Source organism: Telmatherina bonti (genome assembly GCF_933228915.1).
Source record: "Telmatherina bonti genome assembly, chromosome: 20".
NCBI classification, from domain to species: domain Eukaryota; kingdom Metazoa; phylum Chordata; class Actinopteri; order Atheriniformes; family Telmatherinidae; genus Telmatherina; species Telmatherina bonti.
The window spans coordinates 29082101-29095672 of NC_136618.1; the positions used below are offsets into that span (position 1 = coordinate 29082101).

General features: G+C 44.7%; 1 protein-coding gene across 1 annotated transcript in view; it reads left to right on the top strand.

Moving 5' to 3' along the window:
- The window catches only part of rreb1a (ras responsive element binding protein 1a), a 32312-nt gene extending 19212 nt beyond the window's left edge, over positions 1 to 13100 (top strand). The window contains exons 9-17 of the mRNA XM_079259772.1: positions 94 to 553; positions 1854 to 3525; positions 3600 to 3781; positions 3857 to 4090; positions 4492 to 4653; positions 5597 to 5734; positions 6912 to 7033; positions 7120 to 7789; positions 7867 to 13100. Coding sequence (XP_079115898.1) covers positions 94 to 553; positions 1854 to 3525; positions 3600 to 3781; positions 3857 to 4090; positions 4492 to 4653; positions 5597 to 5734; positions 6912 to 7033; positions 7120 to 7789; positions 7867 to 8474 — 4248 coding nt within the window. The 3' untranslated portion in view covers positions 8475 to 13100. The remainder of the gene's footprint in view (positions 1 to 93; positions 554 to 1853; positions 3526 to 3599; positions 3782 to 3856; positions 4091 to 4491; positions 4654 to 5596; positions 5735 to 6911; positions 7034 to 7119; positions 7790 to 7866) is intronic.
- The last annotated feature ends 472 nt before the right edge of the window (positions 13101 to 13572 follow it).

The following is a 13572-nucleotide window of genomic DNA, read 5'->3' on the forward strand; positions in this document are numbered from 1 at the left end:
ACACCTCTCGCTCTTCCTCTGTCTTTATAATGATTTTAAAGCGGCTTGAATGACCCAAAACCATGAAAATGTGGTCTTTTTTTTCAACCCCAGGTGAAGTCTGGTCCCACCGACGACGAGATCCATCAGGCTCACCTGGACAGCATAAAGGTGATCCACGTGGAGCCTCCGACCTTCAGCCTTCCCCAGGAGCCGGCCTCCGCATACCTGGCCGGGGGTCTGGGGCTGACCTTGGGGCTGGGCATGGGTGGGCTTGCCGCCCTGAGCATCCCGCTGCTGGAGGCTTCGGCCTCCACCCTGCAGGGCCTCTCCCAGAGAGACGCCCTCAGCCTGCTTTCCCTGCAGCCGTTCCAGACCGGCTTCCTGCTGCAGCCTGATGGCGGAGCGGCCACAGGCAGCGCCGCCGCCTCGGGGGTCAAACCCGGAGAGGCAGGCGGCACCGGGATCATGGAGCTGGCCGATATCCAGCAGATACTCAAAGTGGCCACTGCAGCACCAAACCAGATGGGACTCCCGCCTCTGGCCAAAGCTCCTGGATTTACTGGAACCCAAGGTGGGTCTGGGTTCGCTTGACTAAACATCGTCGTGACAATAAGACAAGACAGGTTTATTTATGTTGCACAATTCAACAACAGGGAGATTCAGGGCTTTACAGGAACATTAAAACGGTAAAAATTAGGAAGCATAAATTAAAATGAACTGTCTGTAAGTTGCCGACAAGATCCTGACCATCAACACCAAGTCGTTCCTCCTGCAGAAGATTAGCATTTAACCCCTAATAACCCGTCCTCCACGAGAAGCAAGAACTGAGTTCTTGTTCTCGAGGCTACAAGAACAAGAAAAAGCTTCTTTTTCTCCAGGTCCATCCATTCTCCAGGAGAAGCAGGTCTGCAGCGAGGAGGGGTCACTGCGGGGGGGGGATGTCTGCTTTATGTGCAGTGAACCCGGTTGTTTCCTCCACCTCAAGATAACTCAAAAGGTTACAGACGGATTTTTATAAAAATTTCAAGAGTTGTTGGAAATGTGAAAATAAAGGACTGATTAAGTTCTGGTGGTGATCCGGATCACCGTTTGGATCCAGGAATGTTTTAAAAGAAAATCTTTAACATTGTGCTTGGCGGAGGTTTCTGCTCTCTGAGTTTCTAGTTTCATATTTAACGATCAGCTTCGTCCACGGCAGGGCGGGTCGTGCACGTGGCAGGGCGGGTCGTGCACGTGGCTGGGTCCGAGTGTTTTAATGCCACATGTGAAAATGTTCCTACTTTCTCACCACCTCGATCAGCTGTTTTATCAAAACAATCCGTTTTACCTGCAGCAGTAAAAAACGCGGAAGCAGCAACTCCGCTTCATGCTTTCTCCGCGTTAACCACGCCCACCTCACATGTCCGACCAATCACACAATACTTCTCGGTGCCCTGCAAGAAAAAAGTTCTGCCAGCCCGATGTGTCGAGAACTGTCCTCAAACACGTCCGCAAATGACGTAATTTTCTTCACGGAGCCTCGAGAACAAGAAGAAAGTTCTGGCTTCTCGTGGAGGATGGAACTAGATTTAGTGATTTGAGTCAGCTGTGTTGGAGCAGGGATACATGGAAAACCTGCTGTACTGTGGTTCTCTAGGACTAAAGGCCAAGATCGTCTTTTTGTTTCGGTTTGGTGCTAATTCTATTCATACATTCATTTAATATCATGTTAACCTCCTAACCTGTTGTGAAAACATTGAAAAGTTCGAGCTTCTTTGTGCATTTTTTACATTAAATGAGCAGAAAAAAACTTGGAGATTTTAAACTTTTAGCTTTGATGAGTCTGGATGTTGTCTGTGACCCCCCCGAGTGACTGTTTGTCCTTCCTCCAGGTCAGGTCCAGGGTCAGAAGGCGATGCCTCCCCTGAAGCCCAAACCTCCCATCAGCCCTCGCTCCAGCCTCACAGCGACCACTCCTCCGCCTCTCCAGAGCTCCCAGCAGGCCTCACTGGGCTGCATCAGCCCCAGCCTGCCGCCTCCTACCCCCTCCCTCTTCAAAACGCCTTCCTCGTCTTCCTCAGCTGGGAGCGGCGGCCAGATGGACGCAGACTGCATGGGCGATGCTCACACGCCGTTGTCCGATTCGCCGCCGGCTGCCACCACAGCTGTCCACGAGGAGGCGGGGCTTAGCGGCAGGAAGCTGGGAGCCAAAGTGAGCAACAACGGCGGCTCTGCGAAGGGTTCGTTCCCTTGCCGCTTCTGCGACCAGGTCTTTCCTTTCTCCGGCGTCTTGCAGGCTCACATGCGCTTCCACCTCGGCATCCTCCCCCACCAGTGCAACATCTGCGACTATGTGGCTCCGGACAAAGCCACGCTGATCCGCCACCTGCGCACGCACAGCGGCGAGCGTCCATACGTCTGCCGCGTCTGCCACTACCCCTTCACCGTCAAGGCCAACTGCGAGCGGCACCTCAGGAAGAAGCACGCCAAGACCTCACGGAAGGACATTGAGAAGAACATCAAGTACGTCACCTCCACCGCCACTGCCAACTTCGCCGCGCCGATCACCGCCGCCACCACCCAGGAAACGGAGAGCGGCTGCGGCGGGACCGAGACCACATGCCGGTTCTGCGGCGAGGACCTGAAGACCTACCGGGCTCTGCAGATCCACCTGCGCACGCACAACGGCTGCCAGAGGAAGCCGTTCGAATGCAAACGCTGCGGCGCCGCCTTCCTGGCCAAACGCAACTGCATCCACCACCTGCTGAAGCAACACCCGGAGGTCCAGGAGCGAGAGATCGAGGAGCACATCGCCACTCTCCAGCCCGCCGCCGCCACCACCACCACCACCGCCGCCCGCACCGCCCCGGTCAGCACTGTGGTGCTGAACGGGATCAGCCAGCCTCCGGTCCAGGTGCTCCAGGCCGTGAAGGTGGAGGACCTGGCGGGCGCCGGCTTTCCTGTAGAACTGGACCAGCCGCTGGACTTCTCGTCTAAAGGACGCGGCGCCGGCAGCCAGGCGGCGTCTCCTGGCGTCAAACTGGAGAGCGCCGCTCTGAGCTTTGACTGCTCCGTCCTGGACCAGCCCATCGACCTGTCCATCCCCAGCAAGCGGCAGCGCAGGGAGCCGGCGAGCGGCGCCGAGAGGAAGGAGATCAAGACGGAGCAGAGCGGCAGCAGCATCGTGGAGCAGCAGCAGCTCGCTTTGAGCGCCCTTCCTCATCTTCTTCCTCACCCCCAGCTGGGCTGCTACCAGCTTCCCCCTGGATCCACTCCTCCCTCCTCCTCTGTCCCCAGCTCAGCTCGAGCCCAGCGCCTCAAACCTCTCCTCCCCAAACCCGCCGCCTCCTCCCCGCCCGCCGCCACGCTGAAGGAGCTGCCTCCTCTGGCCTCCATCGCTCAGATCATCAGCTCCGTCTCCTCGGCTCAAGACCTGCTGAAGAGGGAGGCCACGTCGCTGGAGAGCAAACCCCAGCTGACCGCCGCAGAGTCAGCGGCGGACGCTCCGGGACCCGCCACGCTTATGGACACGCAGAGCGAGGATACGTCTGAGGGAACCTCGAGGTATGTGACGTCAGCTTCACCCTTCAGCACGCCGATGCAGCTTCTTCAGGATGTGAATCTTTCTCCTCCTTCAGGAAGAGGTCCAGGAAGAAGCCAGCAGCGCTGGCGGCGAAAGAGAAGGTAGCGAGCGGCGGTGGCATCGACCTGGAGTCCAGCGGCGAATTCGCCAGTGTGGAGAAGATGTTGGCAACGACTGACGCCAACAAGTTCAGCACCTACCTGCAGACTGGAGCTGCTGAGATGGCGGGAAAGAGAGGTGAGGCGATGCCTGGAGAGTAACCTCCAGCAACCAGCCATGAACTGAGGAGTAAAGCAACTCTTATCTGAACAGATGGGAACAGAGCAGCAGCAGCAGCAGCAGCAGCAGGAGGAGCAGGAGGAGGAGGCGAGGAGAAGGAGGGAGGAGAGAAGGAGGACGGGAAGCCGGCGGCAGCATTGACGGCGCCTCAGCATAAAGGGAAGAAAAATGCCTACTCCAACTCTGTCCAGAAGATGACCTGCCCGTTCTGCCCCCGAGTGTTCCCCTGGGCGAGCTCGCTGCAGCGACACATGCTGACACACACGGGTAAGACGCCGCCGCGGCGACTCGGCTTCATGTCCACCAAACCGCCAGGCAGCTGATCAGGTCACGTTATTTACTGAACCTGTGAGGAAAGTTAGCATCAGTGCAGCTTTACTGGAGTAAAACGTCCTCGTCATACTTATCACACGGAGCCACTGAAGGCAAAAAAATCTAAATGATTCGTTAGAAAATAAGCAGAATTTTTCCATATTTATGAGATAAATCAATTTTCTGGTGATAAATCTGAAAAAATACCAGAAATGTTACTGTAAGAAGTGGTCTTAGTTGCTGTCATGTGAGTAATTTAGTAGAACTTGGATTAAATCTTCTTTTTGTGTATTTTTGCTTCCATTTAAAGTTATAAGACGGTTTTGTGTTGAAAACAGATTTTCCTCCCGCTGCAGGTCAGAAACCGTTCCCATGTCCGCGGTGCGACGCCTTCTTCTCCACCAAGTCCAACTGTGAGCGGCACCTGTTGCGAAAACACGGCGTCACCCACAGGACGCTGCGGCGAAACGGCGCCATCCTCAAGAAAGAAGGCGATGATGGCGTCCACGAGAGCGCAGGTCAGAATTTATCAGCCGTTTTAAACACAAACAGATGCAGATTTACACAAGTTCACATTGTTGTTTTTACTGACATCTTTGACTTGATGGTAAAGATAAAACAATATGATAGATTATATATATATATATATATATATATATATATATATATATATATATGTGTATGTATATATATATGTATGTATATGTATATATATATGTATGTATATGTATATATATATGTATATATGTGTATATATATATATATATATGTATGTATATATATATATGTATGTATATATATATATATATATATATGTATATATATATTTTTTTCTTTTTTTTATATCAATATATATAAATATATATAAATATAAATATATATAAATACATATAATATAAAAATATGCAAAATATATATAAAATAATGATTAAAAACACAAACATAATTGACAAACTAATAATAAATGTGAATAAATTCTGAAAGTCAAACTTGTCCTTAAGCTTAATAATGGAATAATAAAGGTCTGTAGAGCTTAAATAGTATTTGTGTCTCCTAAATATTTAATCATTTGTCCTTAAATTGAATTATACAAAACTAACTTTCTACTATTTTGCTGCATTTTGAAGCTCAAAATACTGACAGATATTTATCTGCACTGTATGACTAGATAATTATTTATTATTTGATCTAATATTTAATAAATCTAAAAAAGGATATTAGAAAAACTAAACCAAATATTTGGATTGTGTTGAATAATAACAAAAAAGAAACCAAAAGTTTCAGTGTTGACAAAAAAAAAAAAAAAAAAAATCAGTATAGATCCTGATCTCAGTCTGATCAACATGCTGGACCTTGATCAGTCTTTCATCGTATTGATCAGTGTTTCATCGTATTGATCAATGTTTCATCGTATTGATCAGTGTTTCATCGTATTGATCTTACCTTCATTGTGTCTCGCAGAGAGCCAGTCGGAGACGGAGCAGGTAGCGCTGGAAACATCAGACCTCAGCGCCACAGACTCAGGCCCTGCCCCATCTTTGGATAACCCCGCCCACAGCGACAGCACACAAACAAGCCCCGCCCAAAAAGATAGCCAAGGTCAGCCAATGAAACAAGCCAAAATGACTTGATTATGTGATGATCTAAATCAATTATTTGTTTTTATGGATTTTACAGCAGATTCAGCTGTTTAGTTTGTTGGACATTAATAATTATTTTCAGCCCAGCATCAACTGGCATTATCCCAAAATGGGATTACTGGTCGTCCAGTTCTTACAGCTGTTGGTGTCATTTTAATTTCAATTTATTTATTTATGACAGACAATGCAAGTTAATGAACATTTTATAAGGTTTTAATATAAACATGTTAATTGATGACAAATTATTAAGTTTTCCTTTACTTTTTACATTAGAAGACTACTTTTTTATTAATATATCCACTAATTCCTAAACCAGATTGTTCCAGTTGGTGCCCATACACTTTACTTTCTAGTCGTCTTGTAACTCTGGTTCTCAAACTGGGGGTCATGGGAATATTGTAAAACATAAGTGGTCAATATCTATCGAATAAATTTGGGATTTTTAGCAGGGCTGTTTAAAATTGAGCCATTAAACCAGATATAAATATGTGAAATTAACACCTTAATATCAAACTCATTAATGCATAAACAAAGTTTCTACACATTTCATATTAAACATCTGGATTCATCTCCATGAGATGAGCTGATTTTGGGCACGTAGGGGCCAAGTCACAGCGGTGAACCAAATCTACCAAAAACCACTGGATTCTCCTTCTCATGAGCATTCGGACAGTTTTTGGTAGTATATTTTGGAGTATATTTACAGCTTTGAGTAACAGTCTGCAGAGCGCTCTACAACACATACAGAACCACAAAGGTGCTTAGTTGTCTTTATATCGTTCAAATTATTATTTTGATCACTCCAAATACCATGAAATTACCTGCCTATGTGCTGGAGTTCAGCCCCAGCTCAGTTTAAGCCGTTATAATAAGCACATCGTTTTGTTTCGGGGGGTTTTCAGCCTCATAACAAAAAAAAAAGTCAGTTATTTAAACATTAGTTTGCCGGTGTAGAAACTTTTGTCATGGTTTTTAAAAAACAAGGTCCAACTTGTCCAACATGCTAACGCTTTGTGTAAACGGTTTGCTTCTGCCGAGCAACCCAAGTCAGCATTTAATTTCCTCCAGCAATAAAAGGCAATAAAGAAGCTTCCTTGTCAAGAGCAGTGCTGATGTGATGCTGGTTTGTGCTGCAGGTTGCAGTCCCGCTGCTGCAGATCCAGAGCAGCTGGACTCAGAACCTGGAGAGCAGCCTGACCAGCAGGGGGCGCCAGAATCCAGCTCAGCACCTGGGAAACAGCCGACACCGAGCAGCAAGGTAAGACCACTGCTGAGGTTTTCATCTGACCTGAAAGCATGATGATGATGATGATGATGATAATGATGAAACGACCCCTCAACCAGGTGGAGAGCGCGGACGATGACGACTGTCACAGCAACAAGAGTCTGGACCTGAACTTTGGCAAGAAGCTCATCGATTTTAAGCTCTCCACATCTTCCTCAGCCTCTGCTCCTCAGGAAGAACAACCCCTCTCCTCCTCCTCCTCTTTGTCTACACCCTCTACCTCCACTCCCCAACAAGCCACTGAGAGTCCAGAGGAGAAGAAAACGACCGCCTCTTCTTCCTCGACCAGTAGCCCCTTAGCAAAACATCAGCCAGAGCACAAACACGCCTGCCGAGTCTGTAAGAAGAGTTTCCGCTACGCAACGACCCTCACTCGCCACAAGAGGGCACACGTCTCTGAAGACATGCCGACTTCAACAGAGGAGGCTTCGCCGACGAAGGAGGAGGATGCGATGGAGAGCAAAGCTGCGGAGGAGGAGAAAGACGAAATGGACCTGGAGGAAGCAGGGGCTAAGGTAGGGGAGAGTGAAGGAGGAGAGACTGGTGAGTCGGAGGAGGAGGAGAAGGAAAAGGAGGAGAGGAGTGATGAAGAGGCGTCAGAACCAAAGAGCGTCGAGGGAGGAGAGACAGCAGGAGGACGTGTGGATAAGAGGAAGAAGATCTGCAACGTATGCGGTAAAAGATTCTGGTCTTTGCAGGACCTGACGAGACATATGAGGTCGCACACGGGTACGAAGCCACCCAGACATGGAGATATTTTACTATTATTAGCTGTAGCCGGTATTAATTTGTCTTTTTCCCTCCAGGTGAGCGTCCCTACCAGTGTCAGACCTGTGAGAGGACCTTCACCCTGAAGCACAGCCTGGTCCGGCACCAAAGGATCCACCTCAAGCCCCGTGGAGCCGACGGGTCATCCGCTGCGAACGACGACGTCAGCGAGGATGGGGACTCCTGCACTCCGACGCCGACCTCCACCTGCCCGCCCTCGGAGAATGAAAGCGAGTGTGGGAGCGCCACTGCCGGGGTGAAGGAGCTGGAGGAGGAGGATGTTAAAGAGGAGAGCGAGAGTCAGCAAGAGGATTCAGCCACGACGGTGGAGGAAAACGCTGCCAAACAGTTGGATTTGGATCCACCAGCTGCCTCGGAAGACATTCAGGAACAACCTGAACTTTCCGGAGACTGTTCAGCTTCGCAGCCTTCCACCGACTTGACTCATCAAGCTACTGAATCAAAGACAACTACAAGCACCGACTCACAAGCAGAGCCCGACTCCTCTCCCTCGTCCTCCAGCCCTGTGCCGGGAGAAGCTCCCCCGACAGAAGGCTTCATCCAGGGGCTGCTGGAGATCCCCACCAAGCCTCCCCTCGAGCACCTCCTACCCAACGGAGAGCCTCCTCTGGTCGGGGTAGACTGAAGGGAAACTTCCACCAACATGACCGCAGTGCCATATGATGGAAAAATACTACACCATTGATGACGATGCAAAAAACAGCCCGAAAAACTTGTTGACAGAAAGACGAAAACCTCGTTTTCTTGAAGTGCCTTACTACTAGTCCTACTTTAAAAGATGTTTTTGGCTATATCTTTATCTGCATTATTGGAGGATGGATATAATTTTTATAGCTTTTTATGATGACAATGATTTACTTTTTTTGTGCGGGGAATCTATATTTCAGCAATAAAAAGAATAAACAGTAATGATTTATTATTGTTCTAGATTTTGTTTGAGAATTGATAAACCTAAAGCGATGCTGAAAGACAGACACAAACTGAAAGAGACTGTCGGCATCAACATTTATTCTGTATTTAAATCAGAGCTGGGCCCACGCCGCACAAGAGAACAAAATCCCAATTTTAAGATTTGAAGCTTCAAATCTACAAGCAAACTAGTCGACGTGGTGAACATTTTTTTTTCTCTGTACCAGCAGTCGCCTTTACAATATTCATAGCACACCAGCTGCTCTTCTGGTTTGAACATCCATTTTTGGGTATATTTGGATACATGTGAACTCAGAGATGACGGCTGTTTGGCGGCCAAAGTGTCTGGTGAAGTCCGCTTTCGCCAGCAGGTATAACGGCCATTGCCATTACTGTGGGACTGAGAAAAAATTTTTGTAACTGGAAAGTGCAGGAAGGCCGATTCGTCGCCCTTTTGGGATGCCTTTGCATCGTCCCTGTCTCTTCGCTAGCTCAGAAAACATTTACAAACTTGTCAAATTCGCACTTCAGTGTGGAAAAAAAAACTCGAAAGGGCAGAAAATGGTGTTTGTGTTCTTTTTGTTTTTGTTTATTTTAAATCCATCACACTATTGATCCTTTCTATCATTAGAAGCAGCCCTGTGTGTTAATTTGTCATTCATTATAATTCTAAGTTGATTCCATGTGTGTACAGGAAGTTGAAATGTGGCACCTGATGTTAGTATTTTGTTTTTCTGCATGTGTGCGATTATCAGTAATATTTAGGTGTTGGGAGGGGAAAACTTGCATTTTGTGGATCTTATTTTTCTTTAATTTTTTTTTTTTTTTTTTAATGAACAAATCATCAGTTTTCAATTGTGTATGCGTGAGTGAGTGAATGACTTTTGTCTGTCTCATTGTTGCCCCCTAGAATACTTTTAGGGTTAATTACAGGGCTTCCAGCGTGCTAACATATCGCCGCTAAAACTTGTCCAGGGTTCAGTTTACCTCAACTTCTGCTTTTTCAACTGCAACCATTAAAACATCATGAACAGCTCTGTATGCAACCCTGAAAATCCTCGTCTTCCTGAACACGGCTAGCAGGGTTAAAAACTTTGTTAGCCTGATTTCTGTGGGCCAAATAAGAGCTAGCTTGGTTTTAACTTATTAGTTGGGCTTCAGCGGTAGCTTGATTGATAGCATTAACTGGGTAGCTTAGTTGCTACATTGCTAATGTAGCTTCAAACAAAGTTAGCCAAGGCTAACACAGTAAAGTTGTTACTGGCTTGCCTTGGAGGATGGCAGCTAAAGACGGACAACTCAGCTGTATCAAATAAGCGCTAAGTCATTGCCTCACACCAGAATGATCTGGTTTTCCGAATTAGCTTAGCCTTAACTTCAGCTAAGAAACAACACTGTCTAATCTTTGGGTATTAACCCACGTGGAGTTGACCGGTGGCATTTAAGCTACATCTGTGTTAATTTCTCTGGTATGGTCAGTTAGTCTCAGCCGGCTCTTATCATTAACCTTTAGTTTGCTAATTGGGCTGTAAAATCATACATGCCAGACATAACTGGCCAGAAAAGGCAACTAAATGCTAGTTTTATTTTTCGAAAGCATATCCAGCTAATGGTATTTCTTGCTAGTGTGGTAGCAATTTTATCTCAAGTCGGCCCTGAACCACTTCAGTACTGTTAACATTTATCCCTGTTTTCTCATCTGCTTGTAATTTTTTCCATCTCTTTTTGTCCAGACTGTCCTATTACATACAGAACAGCTTGAAAACTTTAAATACTACTCTATATGTACATAATTTTTCATTAAGTAACGTTTTCTGAGCAGTCAAACACAACCTGAAGTTTTCTGGTTGTAAATTTAGCATTATAGACAATCAAGTGTAATTTTCTAATAGAAAATCGAAGAGAAAGGCCGTCAGCTGTTTTTTCCTCGGGGGAGGTAGATGACAGTGAGAAGTTGATGAATGAATGGTTGGAGTGAGAAAAAACACTATTTTTGTGTTTCTGAACTGTATTACCCTGCTGCACATGTTAAACAGCACAAATAAAAGGGCTAAAATACCCGTGGCACTAACCTAACTGGATGCATCGAAAACAGAAACGCTTGTTTTGGGGGTTATTGGTTCTCTTATGACCAGAGGGATGAAGTGAGTGTGTGTTGTTTTCTAGTTGATGAGTAGCTATAACTATTTTTCCTCCTTATACCTTTTTACATTTTTTTTTATTGTTAAGCAACCTCATAAGCAAATCAAACCTCAGTGGCTCATTGTTGAGCAGTGGTCGTTTAGCTGGTCATAAAAGAAAGAAATACTGAACAACTGCTCGAACTGAAAGCTGCTGTGAACTGGCACTAACAGCTTCCATACCCACTAGAACTCCTGTCAGTAGTATTTGTACCTAACACAATCAAATGAGAAAGTTTATTAATATTTTGTACCTTGCATACAGGTTCCTACATCAGAATATTTAAGTTTTGAGAAACATAAGCAAGGCCACCGTACGAGTATGATGGAGGTTTAAAACGCAAGGCCTTGGGCATTTGCCCCAGAATATAGCAAAAAACATTTATTCCATTTCAAAGAAGTCTTTACTTGTGAATTAAAATATTTAAGTATAGAATGGCTTCAGCCAGTAATCCATAATCTACAATGTCCAAATTTCTTTTCTGCTTTTGGCTTTTGGCAGCTAAAGCACAGTGGCATACAACTGTAAATTTAATGGAGAAACTAAGAATCAAATGTTTAATTTTTTTTTTTTTCCCCAAAATAATTACTGATTGACACAAATAAATGAATATTTTAAGTATTTAATCAATGAAAAATTTTAAGAGTGACTTTCACAGCGGTTGATTATTAGCATGCAACTAACTAACTGCTACTAGCGCGCTAATGAATTAGCTTGCTGCTATTTGTTAAAATTTCTGCCTGTGATAAACAAAAACAAGGTTTTGTGCCTCTGAATTTAGCTACACAATCGTTCTTAAAATAATTAGTTAAAATTCTTGTCCTTTTATTGTGGAGAAGCTAAGAACAAGCTGCTTTAAAAAAAAACAAAAACAAATATGCTAGACAGCTATCATGCTAATCTCTGGTTTCCATTTTCACCTTATGCTTAATGCAAACAGTACAGCAGCTGAAATTTGCATTTGATTTTGTCTAAATGGAAAAAAAATAATGTTATAATTTCCAATTATACCACAAATTAAATCTATGCTAACATTTCTGAACCCTGGTTACTCTAAAATATCAGTGGCTCTCAGCTTTCACTCAGAAGAAAATATAATTATTTATAATTAAATGGTTTTACATGCACATCAAGGAACTCTCCATTTCTCTGTCATTGGTTTCTGTCTTATTTGCTTTCTGTACACCTTTTCCCTTGGAAATATGTGTTGATGTACATCTGACTGTGTGTCTGTCTGTACTGCCATATGAATACTGGACTTCCAATCGAATGCACATGGACTGTTTTTAAATGTATTTATTTGGAGCCCAGGTGTGTGCGTGTGTCTGAGTGGATGCAAGTTTAGTTTCTCTGATAACTTGAGAAGAAGCCATGTAATAAAAATATCACATTTATGCTGCAGAACTGTTGTGAGGAAGTGATGGTTTGCGTTGTGGACCAACCTGCCTGCTGTCGGGTGCAGCAGGCGGTGCACAACTCGGACTAGCAATAAGAAACCCTCTGAATTCAAAAGCTTTATGTAGATCTCCTGTATATGAGTTGAGAACAGACTGTCTGGGTTTATTGGTTCTGTTTATTTTTTAGTTTGGCTGAGATTTTTTTTCTTCTATGACATATAAATGTGTATAAAACTGTGAAAATCCATTGTGTTCATTTAAAGGGTGAGTTTAGAATAGTTTTTTTTTCTTTTTTTTTTGGCATGTTAATCTAATTAGTTCAGTTATGGATATGGATAACTTCATGCTCCAACACATTTAAGAATATACATAATCTCGCTCTCAGGGTCTTTCACAAATCCATTACTCAAAATGCTTTTGGTTCTTTTTTTTTTTTTCCTGAGTTGCAACGTGTCCTGATCATTTAGTCTTTTTTTTTTTTTCTTGAAATAATGCAGAACTATCAATCACTACATTAGCACTTGACTGTGAACTCGTCAGCTAACAAAGTCCCCACCCTACCCCTCACTCTAAGACATATGTTTTAGTTAAACCCTCTGGTGTAACCGTGTTCGTGTCAGGACTTTTCAACACATGCGTGCTGGAGCTCAAAAAGCATTAACACACAATCGTCTGGAAGACTGTGGTTCCTCTGCTCCCCTCCTGCTGTTAGAAAACATGACAGTGTTTCACTAAGTCAAGAGATGTAAACCTCTGTATTCAACCCCATAAGAAAAAGCAATAAAGATTATATTAAGGAAAGATGTGTGAATCAAACTGGTCCGATTCTTGTCGTTTTTCCTTATTTGAATCTTTGAATGTTTCCCCAAGACGACATTTCCCAGGAATGTAATTAAGGGAAGCTTCTTGTTTTTAATATACTATATATACATTAACTGGTCACTTCATTAAATCCACCTTCTAGTATTGGGTTGGACACTAATTTTCTCTCAGAAATGCCTTCATTCTTTGTGTCATAGGTTCAACTAAGCATTGAGATGGTGAAATTTTGCTCAACGTTGACATGAAGCGTCACAGTTGCTGCACATCATGAGAATCTCCTGTTCCACCACATCCCAAAGCTGCTCTGTTGGATGTAGATCTGGTGACTGTGGAGGCCGCTGGAGGACAGTGAACTCATCGTCATGGTGGAGATGATGGGAGCTTTGTGACATGGTGCATCATCCTGCTGGAAGT